This window comes from Acipenser ruthenus, chromosome 44 (genome assembly GCF_902713425.1).
Source record: "Acipenser ruthenus chromosome 44, fAciRut3.2 maternal haplotype, whole genome shotgun sequence".
NCBI classification, from domain to species: Eukaryota; Metazoa; Chordata; class Actinopteri; order Acipenseriformes; family Acipenseridae; genus Acipenser; species Acipenser ruthenus.
Window position 1 is genome coordinate 1,581,886 of NC_081232.1, and position 21,215 is coordinate 1,603,100.

The following is a 21,215-nucleotide window of genomic DNA, read 5'->3' on the forward strand; positions in this document are numbered from 1 at the left end:
AGTGGTGAGCCTAACATGCCCATAAATCTAAATTTACTGTCCCATTTACTAACAAAGAACACACTCATTTTCGTGCACACTATTTGGCTAATTTACATACCATACCATGTATTGCGAGTGAACATTCATCGTGCTCAATAATGTCAGAGCTCTCAATTACTTAACTAGACCCTTAATTGAACCGATATTTGTTTAATAGTGCATCTATGATTAAAGCCTGCTTCCCATACGCACTAATAAATGATCATCTCATTACTCTGAGCTGGATGCTGATTTAAATACATTATCATGCACTACCATACACATCACATATTCATTCTGATTACCATAGTGTGGCACAATACAATCAGTGTGCACGATAATGAATCAAATTGCAATAGTAAATATGGAAATCAGTTACGTGCAAACCAATTGCAATTATCAAGCACCATAAAGTTTAGCACCCTTTTGTAAATGAGGCCCAATATGTGCGAGACAGTGGTGATGACAGTGATTGACAGCCAGATACAAGTGGATGGAATGTGCATGCGTGAGTCGAGGTGAGAGAGCTGCACTGAGACTTGTTTTGTACAGGATGTTGAATAAAAAAGGTATTTCAAGTCAAAACAGTATTTTCCTTCACTTTGTTCATAGGAACACAAACATGGGGAGGGGGGTATGGCAGCGATAACATCGCCAGTGCTGGGATGAGATACCGTCGCCAGTGCTGGGATGAGATAACGTCGCCAGTGCTGGGATGAGATACCGTCGCCAGTGCTGGGAAGAGATAACGTCGCCAGTGCTGGGATGAGATACCGTCGCCAGTGCTGGGATGAGATAACGTCGCCAGTGCTGGGAAGAGATACCGTCGCCAGTGCTGGGAAGAGATACCGTCGCCAGTGCTGAGATGAGATACCGTCGCCAGTGCTGGGATGAGATAACGTCGCCAGTGCTGGGATGAGATACCGTCGCCAGTGCTGGGATGTGATACCGTCGCCAGTGCTGGGATGTGATACCATCGCCAGTGCTGAGATGTGATACCGTCGCCAGTGCTGAGATGAGATACCGTCGCCAGTGCTGGGATGAGATACCGTCGCCAGTGCTGGGATGAGATACCGTCGCCTGTGCTGGGATGAGATACCGTCGCCAGTGCTGGGATGAGATACCGTCGCCAGTGCTGGGATGTGATAACGTCGCCAGTGCTGGGATGTGATAACGTCGCCAGTGCTGGGAAGAGATAACGTCGCCAGTGCTGGGAAGAGATAACGTCGCCAGTGCTGGGATGTGATAACGTCGCCAGTGCTGGGATGTGATAACGTCGCCAGTGCTGGGAAGAGATAACGTCGCCAGTGCTGGGAAGAGATAACGTCGCCAGTGCTGGGATGTGATAACGTCGCCAGTGCTGGGAAGAGATAACGTCGCCAGTGCTGGGATGAGATAACGTCGCCAGTGCTGGGAAGAGATAACGTCGCCAGTGCTGGGATGAGATACCGTCGCCAGTGCTGGGATGAGATAACGTCGCCAGTGCTGGGATGAGATAACGTCGCCAGAATCTCATCAAGCAGCTTCTTGAAGGATCCCAGAATCTCATCAAGCAGCTTCTTGAAGGATCCCAGAATCTCATCAAGCAGCTTCTTGAAGGATCCCAGAATCTCATCAAGCAGCTTCTTGAAGGATCCCAGGGTGTCAGCTTCAACAACATTATAAGAAACACTTGGAGAAACACATGGGAAAATACAAATTAGCAAAATAGCCCCGTTCAGTTCTGCAAAGATACCGCCAACAGCAGCTGCATTGACATAATAAACATTTAATTTCTGGTCGAAAATTCCTCACGCTTTTTTTCGCTTACCTGGTTCGGTCCCCACGGCGCTCCTATCGGGCGTTTCAGCTCCGGTTGTGCCGACAGACGTGGTGAGCGCTCCGGACCCCTCGCTCAGCGGCTCGCTCCGACTCACACTCTCCCGGGAGCCGAACCGTACCCGCGAACTGGACCGCGAGCTGACATCGGGGGAGGTGTCTGGCAGGCCCGGTACGTCCTCCGCTTTGGTCGGCGTCACGGTGAACCGAACCGAGGCCATGTTTATGTTGTATGCCGTACCGGTACTAATATCAATTAAAACGACCAAATTCAGACCCGAATCACAGGAATATCGCGAACCAACCACAGACGGGGTGATATTATTAATATTATTTTTAGCAATGTAATGTCAGAGTACGGCTAATATTTTACTTGTCGTTTTGTTTTTTATAACAATATTGTAAACAATGTGGTTGGCTTTAAAGGTTATTATTATTACTATTGAGAAAAGGTAAACAGATATGCCCGAATACTGTTTTGAATGGATTTACCGTTACGTCCTGTAACCAAAACAAAATACTGTAGTTTCTTAATGCACTATAATACTATTTTGTAGACTTTTTATTGTAACATAGCAACCAAACACGCATTTAAAATGTAAAACAATTTCATATAGAAGACATGTTAACTAAATAGCAGCTTTTTCATTTATTTTTTTAATAAGAAAAATAAAATAGCGAATGCCTTGTCAAATTATAAAATAACAACAATTAAAATATTTGGCTTTATGTTGCTTGTATAATAATTACAATTATATAGTTCCGGCCACAAGCCTATTTCAAACTAAACACTAACATTTATGGCACGCTTTTCGCCATATATGTATTTGTGCGTGTATTTTAATAAAATAAAAACGTAATCACAATGATGCTAGACAAGCTTAATAATAATACATTTCAGCAGATTAAAAGTACTAAATTGCATATATTGCAAAATATTAGCCAAACATCACGTGTACTACTAGTACTGCATTGTCAGATTTGAACGAGACACCCTGCAAACATATGAGTGTTGTTGTAAATATGAAGGTGTACAGCCAATTTCGCAATGAAGTCGTTGCTTTTTTTTGTTTTTTTTCAAACACCTATACCACTATTGTCGTGTTTATTGATTGTTTGGTCGTATTCAGTCATGGAATAATTCGCACTGATGAAAATAATACAGAATCCGGTACAGACCTGTTTTGAGGAAGTACCGAGTATGTACGCTGTTCAGAATAACTAAAAACGAAGCTGACAGTTGGCCGTTAACCAATCCAAATTTCAAATACACAGGATGTATTTTTGTACAGATGTTTACAGTTTTGCTATATTACCGGTACAATAACAGCAAACATCACATCTTTGTTAATGACATTGCATTTACAGCAGCAGTGCCATACATATATGATGCTATGCTGTGCTCCTGGCTATTATTTTACAAGCTTGTGGTTTTTTTTTTTTTTTTTTGGTTTTTGTTTTTCTAGCCAAGGATTCAATTTAAATATGCGCCCTGGTATTACAAAATATGACTGTATTGTCTGTTGTTATATAATAACCCGAATGCGATCTACCCGTCTGTGGCGTTTTTTGCTTTCAAGGCAGACCCCCGGCTTGTACAGACTCCAGTCTTGGCTCGATATTCATATTTAATAATTAATAATCGTAGTTTTTTATCGTCTCCATGCTTCGCTGTCGGGACGGTTCTTCTATTTTGTTCCACGCTGACGATTATTCAGAGCCGCGCGCTCCCGAGTCCCCAAGCCTGGCTCACGCTCTCGTAGCTAGTTTCTCTCCCTGCGCTTTGTGCGCTTGCGCGTATCTGGGGTAGTTAGGCGATGATTGGTTATTAGGGAGCGGTGCATGCTGGGTGATGTAGTCTTTTAAAAAAAAAAAAAACACTGTGCATTTTGTTAAAGCTACAGTCCACAATTTTTTATGATCATTTTATTTTTTTATTTTTTTTTTACATTCAGATGTACCAAATAGATAGTTTAGTCTTCATTTAAAATATCTGGCAATGTATTACCGTAAAAAAAAAAAAAAAAGTTGTATATACATCTGTGTTACGTTTCTTTGGAACAATAACATTTTAATAACAGGAGAATACAATATACAAATATTGTTTACAGCCAGCAATCTGAAGGAAAAGCAAATGTGAGGAGGCCTCAGCCATGCAGATCGCATTGTTTCTCCGCATGGTGCATGATGCATGATGCGTGCGTACTGCGTAGTCCCATAAGAAAGAGCGGCGTCCTTCAAAAACAGCCGGTGGGTAGTTTCTACTCGTTGCGTCATGAATAACCAATGAATCATCAGTCACAGACCCCAGGCTGCCCTGCAGCCAAGTGTCAATGCTACAGAGCCTTATACAACACACATCACATTCCTATTCTCTGTGAACTTAACGACATTGTCGACTTGGGCTGCATTGTTAGAGCATTTTACAGCATCGAGGAATCACCCTGGACTCCATCAACCTGGGATCACCACTAAAAATAGGTGGCTGATGAAATCCAGGGTGACTCCCCAGTGCTGTACAATGCTCTAAAATCCAGCAGTGGCTTATCAGGGTGCAGGCTGATGAAACCAACACAGCACAAAATGTTTCAGAGAGTGCCTTGCATTCCCTTCCGCTCGCCGCTAATCAGCTTCTGTCTCAATGATTCCCCGTCTAAAATGCCTGCTGTACACAGCTACGAATCTCGATGCTTCAGGTAACACACAAGCGGGTAGGAGCTCCAAATGAAATATTGCCTGTGAAAATCGACCCTGCTTGTATTCATTTCCATGCAGGTCCACCTGTGCAGTTCTGCTCATTTCAAGGTTGTTATCCCCACTTTGCATTATTTTTGGTTTTAAATTGAGAGCCGTCTTTTAAATAACCTCGGTATTATGAGTTGCGATAAATATTAAAAGGTGATTTTATAGCTGCATGAAATTCAGCAGGCCTGTCAGCATCCCGCATTATCAGGCTGACAGACAAAGTTGGTGAGGAAAAAAAAAAAAAAAAAAACCCTAACCAGGGTAGTAGGGGAAATGAAACCTCTGGGAATCCAAAAAAAAATGTTTATTTCCCTTTTTCCCTTACATTGAATTCACATGCATCATCATCTTCCTAAAAACACTACCAAAATGAACCAAGCTGTGTTCATTTTGGTAGTGCTGTGTTGTATTAGTAAGTATTGTAGAAAATAGGTGTTAATCAAATCAGCATGGCTGATAATTAGGACATATTATAAGTATAGCCTCGAAAAAGCTTAATTCCTCAGTATATCCATACAAATGCAATCATGGCCAGTCGTGTTCAAAACTACACAAATGAGCAAAAACTGTATTTCATAGAGTGCATGCAGGATTCTGTGGAGACTGAGGATGGCTGAAAAGGATTCCACGACCATTCTGCAGTGCATGTGATCTAATGCTGCCTCCCAGAGAGACGGCCAAGTACGTGAACACATCACAAATCTGAGGAAGAGGCTTCAAGTTGAGACGCGCAACGCTGTCTCAGCACAAAGACAACAGCATTCATCTGGAAAGCCTACACAACCTCTGTCCCAGATTTACAGCCAAGTACAGTCAATGGTATCCAATTTACTGGCAACAGTTGAAGGTGCTATTGACAGTGACGGCATGAATAGACTAGAGGCTGTCTCTAGAACAGCAGGTATAATTTACTAAAATGATTGTTAATCGGATTAAATATTAAGTCTACAATTGAATATTACTTTACAAAAAGAGATCATACTTATTTAAGTAAGACATTCTACTGTTTTTTTCCCCACAATATATTTTCATAATGCATGCTACAGAGGGTCAAAGGGACACGGGCAGTTAGCTCCTTATGAGCAGTAGTTGTCTATTGTGTAACGTTGATTGGTAGAAATGTAACACAAGATTTATCCAGGTGTAATCAACACACTTCAACTCTCTGCACATCAGAGTTGGTGTCCATTCCATTTTTTTCAATTCCCTTTTAATCAATTCCAGATCCTATTGCATTTTATTGCATAATCTTTACTGAGGTTATGTTTATTATCAGGTTACAAGCTGAAAAGTTCATTATTAAGTTGTATACAGTATTTGTTTGAAAAAAAATGTTGTAAAATGAATGGAACAGGAATTGGAATTGGAAATGGAATATAAAAAATGTAACTGACGCCAAATCTGTACTAAGAAAAAGATTTTGTAGGTGGAAAGATTTCACATTTACAGAGAACACAGTTTCACATCCTGAACTCGGTATAAACACAAACCACTGCAGGATCATCCACGACTTCAAATATAGAAGCAATTTGTGAAGCAGCAAACATTCACAGGGCAACTCATCCTCCACCGATACGGTCATTTCATTTAACAGATTCAGAGGACGAAGGTCCGACTGACGTGGAAGCAGACGAAAATAGGGGTAGGCCTGTTGAAATGGAGAGAGGGGGTGAGGAGGAGAGTGATGCCGGTCGTGCAGAAATCCCAGATACGGGGAGAGCAGGGACCGTGCAGCCAGCACCAATGGGTAGAGCCCTCCTCTCATGCACCGACAAACTTCGGTGTTGGGCCCATTCCAAACACTGAATGACATATTGGCGCAAATTTAAGGCGGCCTCTTACTTTTCAAAGATATTTTTTTTTAAGTACTAAATTATGCAACCAATGGGGAGGCTTTCGCGTTCGTACAGTTTCCGAGACGCTTGTTAAAATGCTGCGCATTCGTTTGCATTCATTTTCTTCATTCTGCTTCGAAATCAAAGGAAATAATTGTCCTAAGAAACAACGGATAGATGTATAAATGAAAAATGTCTCTGCATTATCGTTTGTATTCTCGCTTTAGGGATGTTCAATGTCATCCACTCATTAAATTAAGCTTAAAATGTACGAACTGGCACAGAGCCCATACAAAAAGAAAATATACAGAATATATATAAACACATATAATTACACAGTCGATGTTTTTTTATTATTATTATTATTACTGAGACAATCTAGTACTTGCTTGCTCAAGGGTACAGCAGCGTGTCCTTCACCCGGGAGTGAACCCACAACCCTCCTGTCAGGAGTCCTGCGCGCTAACCACTACTCCACACTACATTATGCATAGTCTACATATCTTAACTATATATTTTATATAAATTGAATGTATTTCAAAGAATTGAAAATATTTTCTTCCCGTATGGGAGTCTATTTTGCGATAGGACGGAGGCTGTACAATACGGGCTATCTAATTGTGTTTTGTGTGTGTGCAGTCAACAGCTCCAACAACACCTGGTATTGCTGCTTTGGTGTAGAAGGCTGTGCAGATGTCCCCCTTACTCCTCCTCAATTGGCATGGCACTATGCGATTCGTGTAGCGTTGCAAGGAGTTTAGTGACCTTATGAACTGTACGGCAAACGGTGCTCTCGTGTGATGAAATCGCCCCCGCAGCGATAAACGCAGGGTTAACAAAACCTGCAGTGTGGGGTCAACGGGGTGCCCCACTCTTCCCCCAAAACGTAGCCGTGCTCCCAGTATCTCAATTCATCTTCTGGCACCATTTTTGGAAAAACGATACCTCATTCTAAATTCCTATTCACTGTATCGAGTGAATGGGTCACGCAAACAGCGATAATAACTTGAAAATAGCCAAGGCCTATATATATAAGCCTAGGTTATTTTCAAGTTACATTTATTATAGGCTATACATAAAATATAGGTAAACTATAGCTGGATTTGTGGCTATGAATGATTAGTTCAGTTGAAAAGCTGTCAATACATTTTGGGATTTTTCACATTTGTCCCACTTATTACGGTACTATAAATAGCTAGTCTATAGAAAGGGTTAGACTAACTTAGTATCCTCTGGAGGGCAGCAGCGGTTACTGTGGGTTCGTTGCAATTGAGATCATTTTTAATACGCAGCTGGGGACTATCTGGAGCTGCTTTTAATTCTTTGCAATTGTGTTCAGAGAGATGGTTATACAATATCTTTCATGACAGCATGGTTTTATTTGAAATGAAACCATGATTTTCTTTCTTTGAATGTTTATATGTACAGGCATATGCATGTGTGGATCTCTCTCTCTCTCTATATATTGCATATCACTTTGGGGGTATAGTAAGGGAACAAACTGAGCTGAAACGTTTGTACCAAGTTTCATCACAATTGAATAAGTGGTTCTTCAGATATGTGCTAAAGTGTGACAGACAGGTGGTTGAATACAGGCAGACACCACCTTATATACCCAGAATCTCACAAACTTAAATTAAGTAATGTGAATGGGCTAGTAAGGTAGATTGTTGTATATTACTATTAATACCAACCATGTTGGGAATCGTTTAACTGACAAAGGACCCCCCTGCTTCCTAGCTGTTAGAGCTGGTGCAACACAGCGCTCCAGGTGAGCCGGCCCAGAGCTGACTGGACAGTGTTGAAGTTACAGGAGTGTCTGTATTCACAAGAGACTCATTTAAAACCACACCACCTCAGAACAAGAATACTATTTATTTACCATAAAACAAACAACGATACAAACTTGCTGTGTTTTTTTCACAAGTGTATTTAGTTTTGATTCATAGTAGTTGTATCTTTTGAAAACTCAGACCAGTTGCCTCTATGATAGTAACCATTCTTCCTGGTCGGGAGGCCATCTTTAAACATTGGAATAATTCATTTAATGAAAGACATTTTTCATCCATAACAGGAATTACTTTGCTCAGGTTTTATGGAGAACTTTGTTTTATGCTTTACACACTATTAGTTTGTGTTACAAGTGAACAGCTTCAACTAAAATAACAAAAACATGGTTAAAAACAGAACTTGGACTTTTTTTTGTTAAATTACACAAAAACAACAGCTTGCTTTTGAAGAAACCGACTCGTGGGCAGGAATTTATTCCGAATGTCTGCTGGCATCTGAAACGGGTGTTTTTTTTTACAGCATGAAACAGAGTTCAGGTCATTCGCAGTAGTACTCTGCGGATGGTGAAGCCTGTTTCCTGGGTCTCCGGTATGTCGTGGTTTACAGGACGGGCCGCGGCTTCTGGGTCATCAGCACTCCGAAGCGCTTCTTCAGCGTGACACGGTGTCGAGAGTACTGGTCATCCGGGGAAAACCTCGCCGGGTGAGCCGAGCTGGTGGGTTTACCATCCGGAGAGACTTTCTAAAAGGAAGAGAGTTATTTAACAGAGCTGCCTTTCCCAAATGCAAGACTGTGCATAGGTTAAAATATATATAAAATAAACTACAGATATTTAAGTAATGGCTTTTAAAGCCCCTTTATAAAATATATTTTAGTATTTAATAAAATACACGTAGCCTGCATTTCAAGGGGTGTAATGCCCAAGCACTAAACACACAGGGTCTAGAACACTAAACATTACACATTACTCTCCCAAGTGTTTGCCTCAGATCCCACAGCGGTGTGAGAATAGCGAGTTTAAACTCAGCTACACCCAGACACAGACCCGAAGACCCAGTCTGGTGTATCATTATTAGCATGGAAACTCATCACAGGCAAACACACAGGACACGGCTTGTTTTAAAATGTAAAACGGCACAGCGACACGCCTCCCATTGAATAGCACTCTGGTCCACAGCGGATTTTATTACGAGTTTAATAAAACACGTGAGATTGTTGCCTATATACACACTGTGGCTAATCAAGTATGTATTAAAAACCTGGACTGATGAAAGTGCCGTGCAATAGCAATATCACTTCTATCCCTGCAGCACTAAAAGCACAGAGAAGATAATGAACAGACCCTTCCAAAACTGCTTTGGTATCCCCCTGGTAAAGTAGATAGCGAAGACAATGAACCAGCCTTTTCCAAATTGGAGTTTGTTGTCCCGTGGGGGTGGTATAGCAAAGGGTACCAGTAAAAAATATATATATCTTTGAGCTCAAAATGTGTGTATACAATTGAACGCATAAGCCAGTATTTACTTTGTTCGGATCATTGGAATTGCGTTATAATCTGTACAGATTTTTTATCAATTACTGTGCGTGGATAAAACACCCCCTCAATACACGAATACCGCAGTTCACTCAACTTAATTAAACCAACCAAAAACGTGTTCTCTTTAGTTTCAAATCACACATGTAAACAAATAAAAAGTACACGTACACGTTTGGTAGATAGACTAAAGCATTGTTTTACTTACTTGCAGGGTGTACACACGCTCTCCGTTCTCGTTCAGATAAAACTGAAGAAACATTTTGATATTTTATAGAAATACAAGATTGAATTCAAACGCAGCTCTGCTGTTCCGACAATGAGGCCGAGTTACCGACACGTGTTGCTGCTGCTGCCGCAAAGTGACTTCCGCTCCCGCCGAGAGGCACTCTGGGAAGTCTTTTCGAAACCTCTTTTAAGAAGCCGTGTGCAAGTGCGAAACAGTGCCATCTACCGTCAGGTGAACTACCACTGCACCATATAAGAAAAACATTATAATAATCAACATGACATGTGTACGTTACTGTGCATTTAAACATCATACTACTACTGCTAACATAAATTATCATCATCATCATCATCATCATCATATAAACCTAAATGCGTCCCGCAGCAGACATTATGGGAAATACATTATTTTTAAATTATTTGACTTCATCCTTAATTCATCAATATTACAAATAAATTCTATGCATTTGTAATTATATGAATGATATAAAAATGATTATTTCAAAGAGTATGAATGGTATCTTATTGTATATAAGAACATTGATGTATGAAGTATTTCATCTCCATTTATGTACATTCTTTTATAACTACAGTACAGATTATTTAACGTATAGAACTTTACATTCCAAAACTTTTTAGCTTCTATATTTAAAATGACGTTAATGGGGCGGCTGAGTATATCTCTTACAAAAATTTACCATTCAATATTACCATTTGTATTCCACTGGATTTCAAATGGTAGTTCCAATGGTGTTTTGTAACACTGTATGGTTAATGGTAATATAAATGGTATTTTCAGTGGTAAACTGAATAGTAATTGTGGCAGGGCAGACCCCTGCCTGTAAATAATGTGTGTGTTTTGGTGGTAGTTGGCAGGGATGGGGTTAATCCCCAGCGTGTGAGAATGTGGCTGCTCTTTAACAAGGAAATTGGTGCTAATAGGGAAGATCCACATGCTATAAAAAGAGAACCTGAAGCTCCATTAGGGAGGACTACCGGGGCACTGGAACCAGAGATAAGTGATAGTAGAAAACCAGCGAAGGCTTTGCACAGCCTGCTTTAAATTAAGAGGCTTAGCCGTCCCAGAGGCTTCTGAACTGGAGCTGCTACTGCAGAAAGTGGTGTGGCTGGAGCAAGAAGGACTGCTGCCAACCAGAGAAGGGTGTGGAGCCCACCTCCACCACCCCTGTGAACCAGTCCAGCGCCCGTGGGTGCAGTCCCTTGCCCCATGCATCTAGAGGGTAAGAGTGATTACATTACCATTATAAATGAGTATATATATTGTGGTATTGAGTTATCTGTCATTTTAAAAAATATAAACATGTGCAACAAACAGCAATAGTTCATTGAATAAACTCTACATTTGAGTGGCTTCTGGACCAGGCCTTGGTACTCTCCCACCTAGACGGGAGTAATGTTAAAACTTTACAATGCATTAGTAAGACCTCACCTAGAATATTGTGTTCAGTTCTGGTCACCTCGTTACAAAAAGGATATTGCTGCTCTAGAAAGAGGGCAAAGAAGAGCAACCAGAATTATCCCGGGTTTAAAAGGCATGTTGTATGCAGACAGGCTAAAAGAATTGAATCTAATCAGTCTTGAACAAAGAAGACTACGCGGTGATCTGATTCAAACATTCAAAATCCTAAAAGGTATAGACAATGTCGAGCCAGGGGACTTCTTTGACCTGAAAAAAGAAACAAGGACCAGGGGTCACAAATGGAGATTAGATGAAGGGGCATTCAGAACAGAAAATAGGAGGCACTTTTTTACATAGAGAATTGTGAGGGTCTGGAACCAACTCCCCAGTAATGTTGTTGAAGCTGACACCCCGGGATCCTTCAAGAAGCTGCTTGATGAGATTCTGGGATCAATAAGCTACTAACAACCAAACGAGCAAGATGGGCTGAATGGCATCCTCTCGTGTGTAAACTTTCTTATGTTCTTATTACCGTTTTCTCCCCCTAACTTGCTATGGGTGGGATCACTGTGGGACCTTGGCGATTGCGTCAGTGTAGGGGTGGAGTTAGTGTGCGCGTGCGTGATGTTTACTGGTGTTTAAGAATTCAGTTTCAGATTTTGTCCACCTTAAATCCACCAAAATCTTAGGGTGGATATCATTTGAAACTGTACAAGAGATTGTATCCATATTCCAAATATGTCATTGTGACTAGTACACCCCGCCCGTCTTTATTTAGTATTATTATTACATATTACATATATCTAAAGAGCGGATCAGCCTCTTATCAGGGTTGGTTGGAGAAAGGAGAGAGAGAAACACTTGCTACTCCTGCTGGATTAGGACCAGCACGATACTTGTTTGTAATTTGTTTTGGCCAACGTGCCTTTTTGTTTTTGTGTAAGATGTGTTTTGTTTATTCAAATATGTTTAGTTTAAGTAAGAGTGCATTTGCCTCTCACCTCGGAGTACTTGCTTGCCTGTCTGTTTCCTGGTTTAGTCTATTATTATTATTTGTTTATTTAGCAGACGCCTTTATCTTTATACAGAGACTAGGGTGTGTGAACTATGCATCAGTTGCAGGGTCACTTACAACAACGTCTCTCACGAAAGACGGAGCACAAGGAGGTTAAGTGACTTGCTCAGGGTCACACAATGAGTCAGTGGCTGAGGTGGGATTTGAACCGGGGACCTCCTGGTTATAAGCCCTTTTCTTTAACCACTGGACCATTTACTTCATTACTAATATCATTTGATCCTTTTCCTAAATCCCTATTCCACATTCTTTTCTTCTTGTGTGTTTTTTTATTTTTTTATCTGGATTCGGATTAATATATTTGCAGTTAATATATTTGATATGTACTTATTTCTAGTACCTTCAAGTATTTCGACCCAGGGGACTTTTTCGACCTGAAAAAAGAAACAAGGACCAGGGGTCACAAATGGAGATTAGATAAAGGGGCATTCAGAACAGAAAAGAGGAGGCACTTTTTTACACAGAGAATTGTGAGGGTCTGGAACCAACTCCCCAGTAATGTTGTTGAAGCTGACACCCTGGGATCCTTCAAGAAGCTGCTTGATGAGAATCTGGGATCAATAAGCTACTAACAACCAAACGAACAAGATGGGCTGAATGGCCTCCTCTCGTGTGTAAACTTTCTTATGTTCTTTTTAGCAGCAGCTACACTTGTAATGTCTCTGAGTGTAGATCTCACACTCACAATGTCAATGGCAAAGCATTGTAAACGTTTTTATGTAAAGCAGATTAAATACGTTTATGAGCTTTTCATCTTATGTAGATTTAATGACTTACAATGTTTCTATGTATGTGGTGGCTACCTCCAATCAAGTTGAGGGTTTATTTTCTCTTGCACTCTGTGTGTGAGAATGAAATACACTCTCAACTTAATTAGAGGCAGCCCCCGAACACTAAGCATACATTATAGTAATAATGATAGCCCTGATGATGTCATCGGTGATGGCGCCAATGCTCGTAATGACATCGATGATGTCAGAGATGATGATTGCATGGTCACAATGGCTGTGATGTCACAGGGATTGTGACACGCTCTGTCTTGCAGGTTCACTGAATTTGAGCCTTTCGGACTCCCAGTACAGTCGACATTACTGAGAAGGGTGAGGCTGCCAGCAGAGCAAAACCAAGGAAGAGACGAGTCACGGCCAGTGCCGGTAAGTAAAACTATAATATTTCGAAAATACTAAAAGAAACTTAATACATTCAGTGACACACATTTCCACTAGAAGTCATTCTCAGTGTCTTCAATTCAATGGCACAGGTTTCCACTAGAAGTCTTTCTCAGTGTCTTCAATTCAATGGCACAGGTTTCCACTAGAAGTCTTTCTCAGTGTCTTCAATTCAATGGCACAGGTTTCCACTAGAAGTCTTTCTCAGTGTCTTCAATTCAATGGCACAGGTTTCCACTAGAAGTCTTTCTCAGTGTCTTCAATTCAATGGCACAGGTTTCCACTAGAAGTCTTTCTCAGTGTCTTCAATTCAATGGCACAGGTTTCCACTAGAAGTCTTTCTCAGTGTCTTCAATTCAATGGCACAGGTTTCCACTAGAAGTCTTTCTCAGTGTCTTCAATTCAATGGCACAGGTTTCCACTAGAAGTCTTTCTCAGTGTCTTCAATTCAATGGCACAGGTTTCCACTAGAAGTCTTTCTCAGTGTCTTCAATTCAATGCCACAGGTTTCCACTAGAAGTCTTTCTCAATGTCTTCAAATGAACTCCTTTTTTGCCCGATGCTAGGAAGGCGCAGGCCTGGCAGTCCATTACAGTGCCTCCAGTGTCGGGAGGCTGGAAGTATCTGGTGCTTCACTATCTCTGTTTGTAAACCATGCTTTCAGATAGTGCTGCACTGCCCTGCCCCAGTCTGTGTCATTAAGAACCAGCTGCAGAGTAATCTGTTTGTTTTTACTACATAGAAATGTTTACCACAGTAAATTTGCATGGTAATTTAGCAGTTTTCCCATGGTTTATACCATTTAGTTTACTATGGTTTGTTTTATATTATTTATCAGACCTCTCTGTGCTTAACAATGCTTGCCTATGCTTTACCAGACCTCTCTGTGCTTTACAATGCTCCCCTATGCTTTACCAGACCTCTCTGTGCTTTACAATGCTTGCCTATGCTTTACCATGCTTTCACTGTGCTTTATTACACTCTGACTACTATGGAACATTTTGCTAAGGGGGTGCATTTTGAATAAGGTACTTTAAAAAAAAAAAAAAGATTGAGTGTCTCCCCCTAGTGTGCAGGCAGACCAATGACACCCTGCTGTGTCTCCTGCAGGTTACGTGCTAAAGAAAACCAACAGGAAGGGATCTAGAGCGCCCCCTGGTGTTGAAGCTGCTGCCCAGCCACTTCCATTCCCAAGGCTGCCTGAGGGGGTGGTAGAGCAGTACGCAGAGGTCATGAGGCCATAGAGGAAGGGGGAGAAGGAGGAAGAAGAGGAGGATGACCCAGAATTCATCCAATATCTGGAGAAGCTGTGCGAGGAAAGCAGGTTAATCGGCCAGGTAACTTCCTGTGTGGTTCTCAGTGTTCCGTGGCTCCTGCTAATCAATGCTTCCCAATGCTTTACCAGACCTCTCTGTGCGTTACAATGCTTCCCTATGCTTTACCAGACCTCTCTGTGCGTTACAATGCTTCCCTATGCTTTTATCAGGCCTCTCTGTGCTTTACCAGACCTCTCTGTGCTTTACAATGCTTCCCTATGCTTTACCAGACCTCTCTGTGCTTTACAATGCTTCCCTATGCTTTATCAGGCCTCTCTGTGCTTTACAATTCTTCCCTATGCTTTACCAGACCTCTCTGTGCTTTACAATGCTTCTCTATGCTTTACCAGACCTCTCTGTGCTTTACAATGCTTCTCTATGCTTTACCACACCTCTCTGTGCTTTACAATGCTTCCCTATGCTTTACCAGACCTCTCTGTGCTTTACAATGCTTCCCTATGCTTTACCAGACCTCTCTGTGCTTTACAATGCTTCCCTATGCTTTATCAGGCCTCTCTGTGCTTTACAATTCTTCCCTATGCTTTACCAGACCTCTCTGTGCTTTACAATGCTTCTCTGTGCTTTACCAGACCTCTCTGTGCTTTACAATGCTTCCCTATGCTTTACCAGACCTCTCTGTGCTTTACAATGCTTCCCTATGCTTTACCAGACCTCTCTGTGCTTTACAATGCTTCCCTATGCTTTACCACACCTCTCTGTGCTTTACAATGCTTCCCTATGCTTTACCAGACCTGTTTGTGCTTTACAATGCTTCCCTATGCTTTACCAGACCTCTCTGTGCTTTACAATGCTTCCCTATGCTTTACCAGACCTCTCTGTGCTTTACAATGCTTCCCTATGCTTTACCAGACCTCTCTGTGCTTTACAATGCTTCCCTATGCTTTACCAGACCTGTCTGTGCTTTACAATGCTTCCCTATGCTTTACCAGACCTATCTGTGCTTTACAATCCTTCCCTATGCTTTACAAGACCTCTCTGTGCTTTACAATGCTTCCCTATGCTTTACCAGACCTCTCTGTGCTTTACCGTGCCTTCTCTCGCTGCTTAATTTGTGCCGGGGCACAACCCGCTAGAAAATATTACCAAATTAGAAATAGAAAAGCAACAAATGAAATCGCTACAATCTGAAAACGGTAAAAGATGTAAGCCTACATGGATTATAGGAGGCTTGGTGGGCCAGTGGTTAAAGAAAAGGTCTTAAAATACCAGGAGGACCCAGGTTAAAATCCCGGCTCAGCCACTGACTCACTGTCTGTGCGTGATCCTGAGCAATTGGAGATGAGATGTAAAACCCTATTGTAAGCGACTCTCAGCAGCAGCTGTGATGCGTAATTAACCCCCTAGTCTCTAAGTCGCTTTGGACTATAGCAGTCAATTCTGGACTGAACCATTCCATGAATACGGGGTGGGGGGGGGGTTGAACGTTATATTTTACAGAAATATTGAAGCTATTCCCGGTACAATCTTCATTTTTTGTAATTAGTTAATAGTTGTCGGTTGTCTCTCTTATTTTATTGGGGTCCTCTTGCCCAAACTGCACGAGATGTCTTCTCATATCCAATAAGAGACACCCGACACACCACTGATTAAGTTATAGCATCACATCTTCAAATGTATCCTCAGGTAGAAGCAGTAATTCACCCAGAGTTTCTAGCAGACCTTGTATCTCCAGCTGAAAGGAGTGATCTGAGTGACCTACTCCAGGAACTAGAGCTGGAGGAAGGCTTGTCACTGTCACAGGTAGCAAACTGCAAGCACTGTTAACTATGCATTTCAAATATTGTTAGGGTGCTGGTATTAAAAGCCCCACCACGAGTTCTTCCACGTTCCTAATAATGGATTCCAGGGTACCACTGCACTTGTGAGATGGCTGCATCGTTAAAATCATTTTTAAGATGATTACATATTTGGGGATACCAAGATATTTGGATACCAAGGAGTGGGAGAAAACATTATAAGATTCTAGATGGTTCCACACAAGGGCTTTTTGCATCACCAGTGAAAGACTAAAGTTAAGACAGCGAGACTGATTCGATTAGTCTTCAGTACCTGTACGAGCTTCACGTGAATTGAATTAGCAGCAGCAATGAACTCAACTAGCCAAAACCTGCTCTACTTGTGAACACACATTGTTTGGAAAAAGCTTTAGAAGTTAGAATGCATTGCTCAGGGTTTGCTGCCTTGTGGCTCAATGAATCTCCCTTCCTTTGCAGATCATGCAGAAGCAGACTTGTGAGAAGCCTGAAGCTCAAGCAGAGAGCTCTCTCTCCACAGACAAGAACCAATATCTCCCATCAACCAGCAGCCACACAGAGATCTCTGTGCAGCCTTCATCAGCGCACGAGACTGCTTTAATAAACTGCACCCCCCAAGCGCTCCAGACAGACTCCAACCCCCAGCATGCACTTCAGAACTCCCCACCGGAAATATCACAGCACAGTTCTGACATCCAGTCGTACTCCAACTCCCATGATGCACCCTTCCATACAAACTCCAGCTCCCAGAGTTCACCTCAGGGGATCCTTCAGCTGTACACGAAGGCCAAGGATACTTTTCAAACGCTCCGGATAACCTTCAACCCCCGGGATCAACTTCAGCCTGTTCAGTCAAACTCCAACTCACAATATGCACCTATGAACAACCAGGTTTCAGACTCCAACTCCCAGGGTGCATTTCAAAGCCTTGAACTAAGCAGCAACTCCAAGAATGAGCTTCCAACACTCCAACTGGACCCCAATTCCCAGAATGCACCTGTGGATATTCAGTTAGATGCTAATTCCAATAATGAAGCTCTAGACACTCAGCTGGACTCCATTTCCCAGAGTGTATCTCTAGACACTCAGCTAGACCCCAATTTCCAGACTGTACTTTCTACACTCCAGCAAACCTCTTTTGATGTGCCTAGAAGATTCCAGGAAGACTCCCAGGATGCACCTGTAGCCCATAAAAACTTCCAGGATGCACCTACAACACTTCAGCTAGACTCCATCTCCCTAACCCCCCAGCAAGACCCTGCCTCCCAAGATGCACCTCTGGGCCTCCAGTCCAACTCCACTCCCCAAGAAGCAGCAACTCCACCCCATCTAGACAACTCCAGCTCCCAGCATGCTTTAGCTGCAACGCTCACCGATGAAGTCTGCGACTCCGTCCTATCAATCTTGAGCTCGGAAGAGGTGTCGGCTCTGCTGGGGGAAGGCTTGGTGTCCTTCTCACCCGAGCCCACCATCCTCCAACTGCTGGAGTTTGTGCTGGACAGCGAAGCAATCGACTCCACAGACTGTTCCGAGATGCTCCTGGGACCCTGGACAAGCATTTCCACTCAAGAGACCACACTGACCCCACCCAACACCTTCAAGACCCAAGCAGACCCTGAGGTGAGCTCTACTGAAGCCATGGAGCCTGTCCGACACCCAGAGAGCGACCAAGAAGGACAGACATCCAAACCAAGCCTGGAAAGAGGGCGGCAGACCCCAGGTGAAGCTCTGGTTGCCTGCCTCTTAGATGAGAATAACCACGTGCGCTTGGGGGACCAGGAGCTTCAACAGCTGAGCTCAGGAGGGGCGGAGATCTCTGAGGAAAGCTGCCAGACGTCCGAGCTGAATCAGGAATCTTCTGTTCTCCGACCGGATCAAGGTGAAGTGGCAGCTCCTCTTAAAGGAGAGCCGGCTGGAGAACTGAATCAGGATGTCAGAGATTTCGGGGAAAGCCAGACCTTTACTTTAACGGAGGAATCGGCCAGTGTGTCAACAGCAGATGGAGAGATAGAAGAAAAGGACAGAGATGAAAGCCCTCTTGGTGACAGCCCACCTGAGGAGTTCATCATTGGGCCACCGAATTCTGTATGCTCCAGCCCGACTGCCATAGAGGCAAATGCCAACCCTGAAACATTTCCGAAAGACAGCTCCCAGATGTCACAGGAAAATATTGATCTTGCAAACCAAACGGTTTCACTTGCTGCTCCATTTTTGGAAGATTTGGCAAAAAGCAATAATGTAGAAGACCTTTCTTTGTCCTCCGTCGTGGATTCAAACTTGGTACAGGAAAAAGACCACACCGTACTGCAGGTTTTCCAAGACGAAGCTCATCGAAGCAGCACAGATGATCTGGTCCCTCCAGATCTGTCTTCTGGAAATCGCAACAAGGTCTGCCAAGATTTGCTGAAAGATCCAGACAATTCCAGCGTTTCCTCCGATTCCAATGCCTTGTGTGTCAAAGATCAAAGCTTTTCCCAAGAAAAGGTGGAAAAAGGAGGCTCCGTAGATCTAGGCATCCCTGGTGCATATCTGTTCAACTTCACTTACATCTGCACAGATACTGTAGGAAAATATCCAGATTCGTCTGTGGTTTTAACCGTAGGAGAGAAACCGGCATCAGACCACGACAAAGAACATTCCTCAGTTGCGGAAATCCCCGAAGATAGAGACCCATCTGAAGGGAATATGGAAAGGGAGGATATGACCCAAGGTATCCCCGATTCAGACATCCAAGCAAAATTAGAAGCCAGATCTAGTGAAGGACAATCCGAAGCACTGGAGCCTGATGCCCCAAATAGAACTCTAGAAGATCAGGAAGTCCCAACCCTGGTGGAAGCACGACTGCCTGTGAAGCTTATCCGACGTTGCTGCTGCCGCAAAACAAAAAACAAATCTGCTTCATGTTCTTCAAACAGTATCGGACAAGCGTGTCAAAGTGGCAGCCTAAACCCAGATCCTCCACTGGGTATCGGGGAAGCCAACCAACTATCCAGTACCATGGGAGCAAAGACGAAATTAAAAAGAGGTCACCCAAGGAACCAGGACAAAAAATCCAGCCGTCCAACTGAGACCAACCATCCTACGCAGCAGTCTGATGAAGATTCAATTTCAGAACCAAACAGCGAACAGCTGCCGAAGAAACTCAAAGGGCAAAGACGGGGGAGAAGGAGAAAGATTTCAAACCCAGATTTGAGACAGGTGAGCAATCACATTGCTGGGGAGGCCAGCATTCAAATTCCAGAAAGGGATTTAGTAGAGGGTGGCCAACTAGAACGTGATCCATGGTTAGGTGAGGAAAATAGGCAGGGTTGTGCAGCAGTGTCCAGTGCAAATGTGCCAAAGCGTTGCGGGCGGAAAGGCAGGACCAATCTAACCACAGGGGCAAAAAAGCCAGGAAAAGGACGATGTCCGAGGACAAAATATCTGGAATCTGTCACAAGCCCAAGCCCAAGCCCGCTTGATGCTAATTCAAGTTTGACTGACATGCCTTTCCAGAGTATAGCATCTGGAAGTACGAAAAACGAGGTGACGAGAAGCAATCGAGACCAGGAATCAGACAACACGTCCGCTCTTGCGGTCTCCAGGTCGCGATGTCGCCGCAGGAAGCAGAATGATGCAGTTCCAGTTCAAGCGAGGACCGCCAGGCGACGTTGCCGTGCAGAGAACGACAGCATCGCAGCGCGGACCACCAAACGCAGAAAGAAAAACTGAAAGGAAATAAAAAAAATCAGGAACCAAACTGAGTTTCGTTTTTGAATACCCAAGATCCATTATCCATAACTAGGCTCCTTTATTATTCTTAAATGGCTTGAAAACGAACCAATCCCTGCCCTTGTAGAGTATTTCCTGGGGTTCCTCATTGGAACACCTTGTTAATCACACAACAGGTTTCAGTTTAGGAGTCGTTTGTGACCAGCTGTGATTGAGTGGGGCGGAGCTGTCCAAAGTGTCAGGTATGATTGACACCCGTTTCATTGGATTTTCCTCAGCTTGGAAATCTCTGGTCAGAAGCAAAGAATAAAGTGAAAATGATGGCATTGAGTAGCAATGCTCCTGTTGCACAATTATAGGTTTCATGATGTTTTAATGAAGAAATAAATACATCACAAAATAATACGATAGTGAAAAAAAGGTGAGTGATTTATTAAGGTATTTTGTGAGCCTCTGAGGAATTAACCTTAAAAAGGAGCAGGCCTGTTTATAACTGAAACACTCAGTAGTGCTACATTTAGAAATACTGTAAGAAATGTAATATGTTCAATACAAACGTTTCAACTAGAAGTCTTTTCAATGTTTAAACATTTAAATGTTTGTCATTGTAAAAGTCTACCACAATCAATTTGCATGGTTTTGCATTAGTTTTTACCATAGTTTAACATGACTTGCCATGTTTTTAAATATGCTTTACCATACCATTTATTTACATTTTGCTATGCTTTTACTATGGGGAAACTTTGCCCCACTATGAAATCTAGATGCACAGGGCAG

The 21,215-nt window shown here is 42.7% G+C and overlaps 3 protein-coding genes and 1 non-coding gene across 6 annotated transcripts in view; 1 reads left to right on the forward strand and 3 right to left on the reverse strand.

Moving 5' to 3' along the window:
• Positions 1-3,620, reverse strand: part of LOC117398837 (solute carrier family 12 member 6-like) — a 47,857-nt gene extending 44,237 nt beyond the window's left edge. For 2 of the 3 annotated variants that reach the window (XM_033997924.3, XM_059012462.1), the window contains exon 1: positions 1,832-3,620. In XM_033997924.3, coding sequence (XP_033853815.1) covers positions 1,832-2,060 — 229 coding nt within the window. In that variant the 5' untranslated portion in view covers positions 2,061-3,620. The remainder of the gene's footprint in view (positions 1-1,831) is intronic. The other variant, XM_033997923.3, reaches the window with a different exon arrangement.
• Positions 3,621-8,275: 4,655 nt separating this feature from the next.
• nop10 (NOP10 ribonucleoprotein homolog (yeast)) lies at positions 8,276-10,139 on the reverse strand. The gene is made up of 2 exons (XM_033998046.3): positions 9,953-10,139; positions 8,276-8,951 (listed from the first exon to the last, which is right to left on the reverse strand). Exons 1-2 carry the CDS (start codon positions 10,004-10,006, stop codon positions 8,811-8,813), a joined length of 195 nt encoding a protein of 64 aa, XP_033853937.1. The 5' UTR covers positions 10,007-10,139; the 3' UTR covers positions 8,276-8,810.
• LOC117399097 (small nucleolar RNA U6-53/MBII-28) lies at positions 9,191-9,307 on the reverse strand. Its single transcript, XR_004544017.1, has one exon. It is a non-coding gene; the product is annotated as a small nucleolar RNA U6-53/MBII-28 (small nucleolar RNA).
• Positions 10,140-16,602: 6,463 nt separating the features above from the next.
• LOC131709656 (uncharacterized) lies at positions 16,603-20,950 on the forward strand. The gene is made up of 2 exons (XM_059012220.1): positions 16,603-16,713; positions 17,187-20,950. Exon 2 carries the CDS (start codon positions 17,190-17,192, stop codon positions 20,436-20,438), a length of 3,249 nt encoding a protein of 1,082 aa, XP_058868203.1. The 5' UTR covers positions 16,603-16,713; positions 17,187-17,189; the 3' UTR covers positions 20,439-20,950.
• Positions 20,951-21,215: the final 265 nt, after the last annotated feature.

Bases quoted from the DNA above. Each gene is read 5' to 3' on its own strand.
- nop10 (XM_033998046.3), bottom strand. From the start codon at position 10,006: ATGTTTCTTCAGTTTTATCTGAACGAGAACGGAGAGCGTGTGTACACC. The intron at 8,952-9,952 runs GTAAGTAAAACA...TCTTCCTTTTAG, and splicing joins AGCGTGTGTACACCCTGCAA to AAAGTCTCTCCGGATGGTAA.
- LOC131709656 (XM_059012220.1), top strand. From the start codon at position 17,190: ATGCAGAAGCAGACTTGTGAGAAGCCTGAAGCTCAAGCAGAGAGCTCT.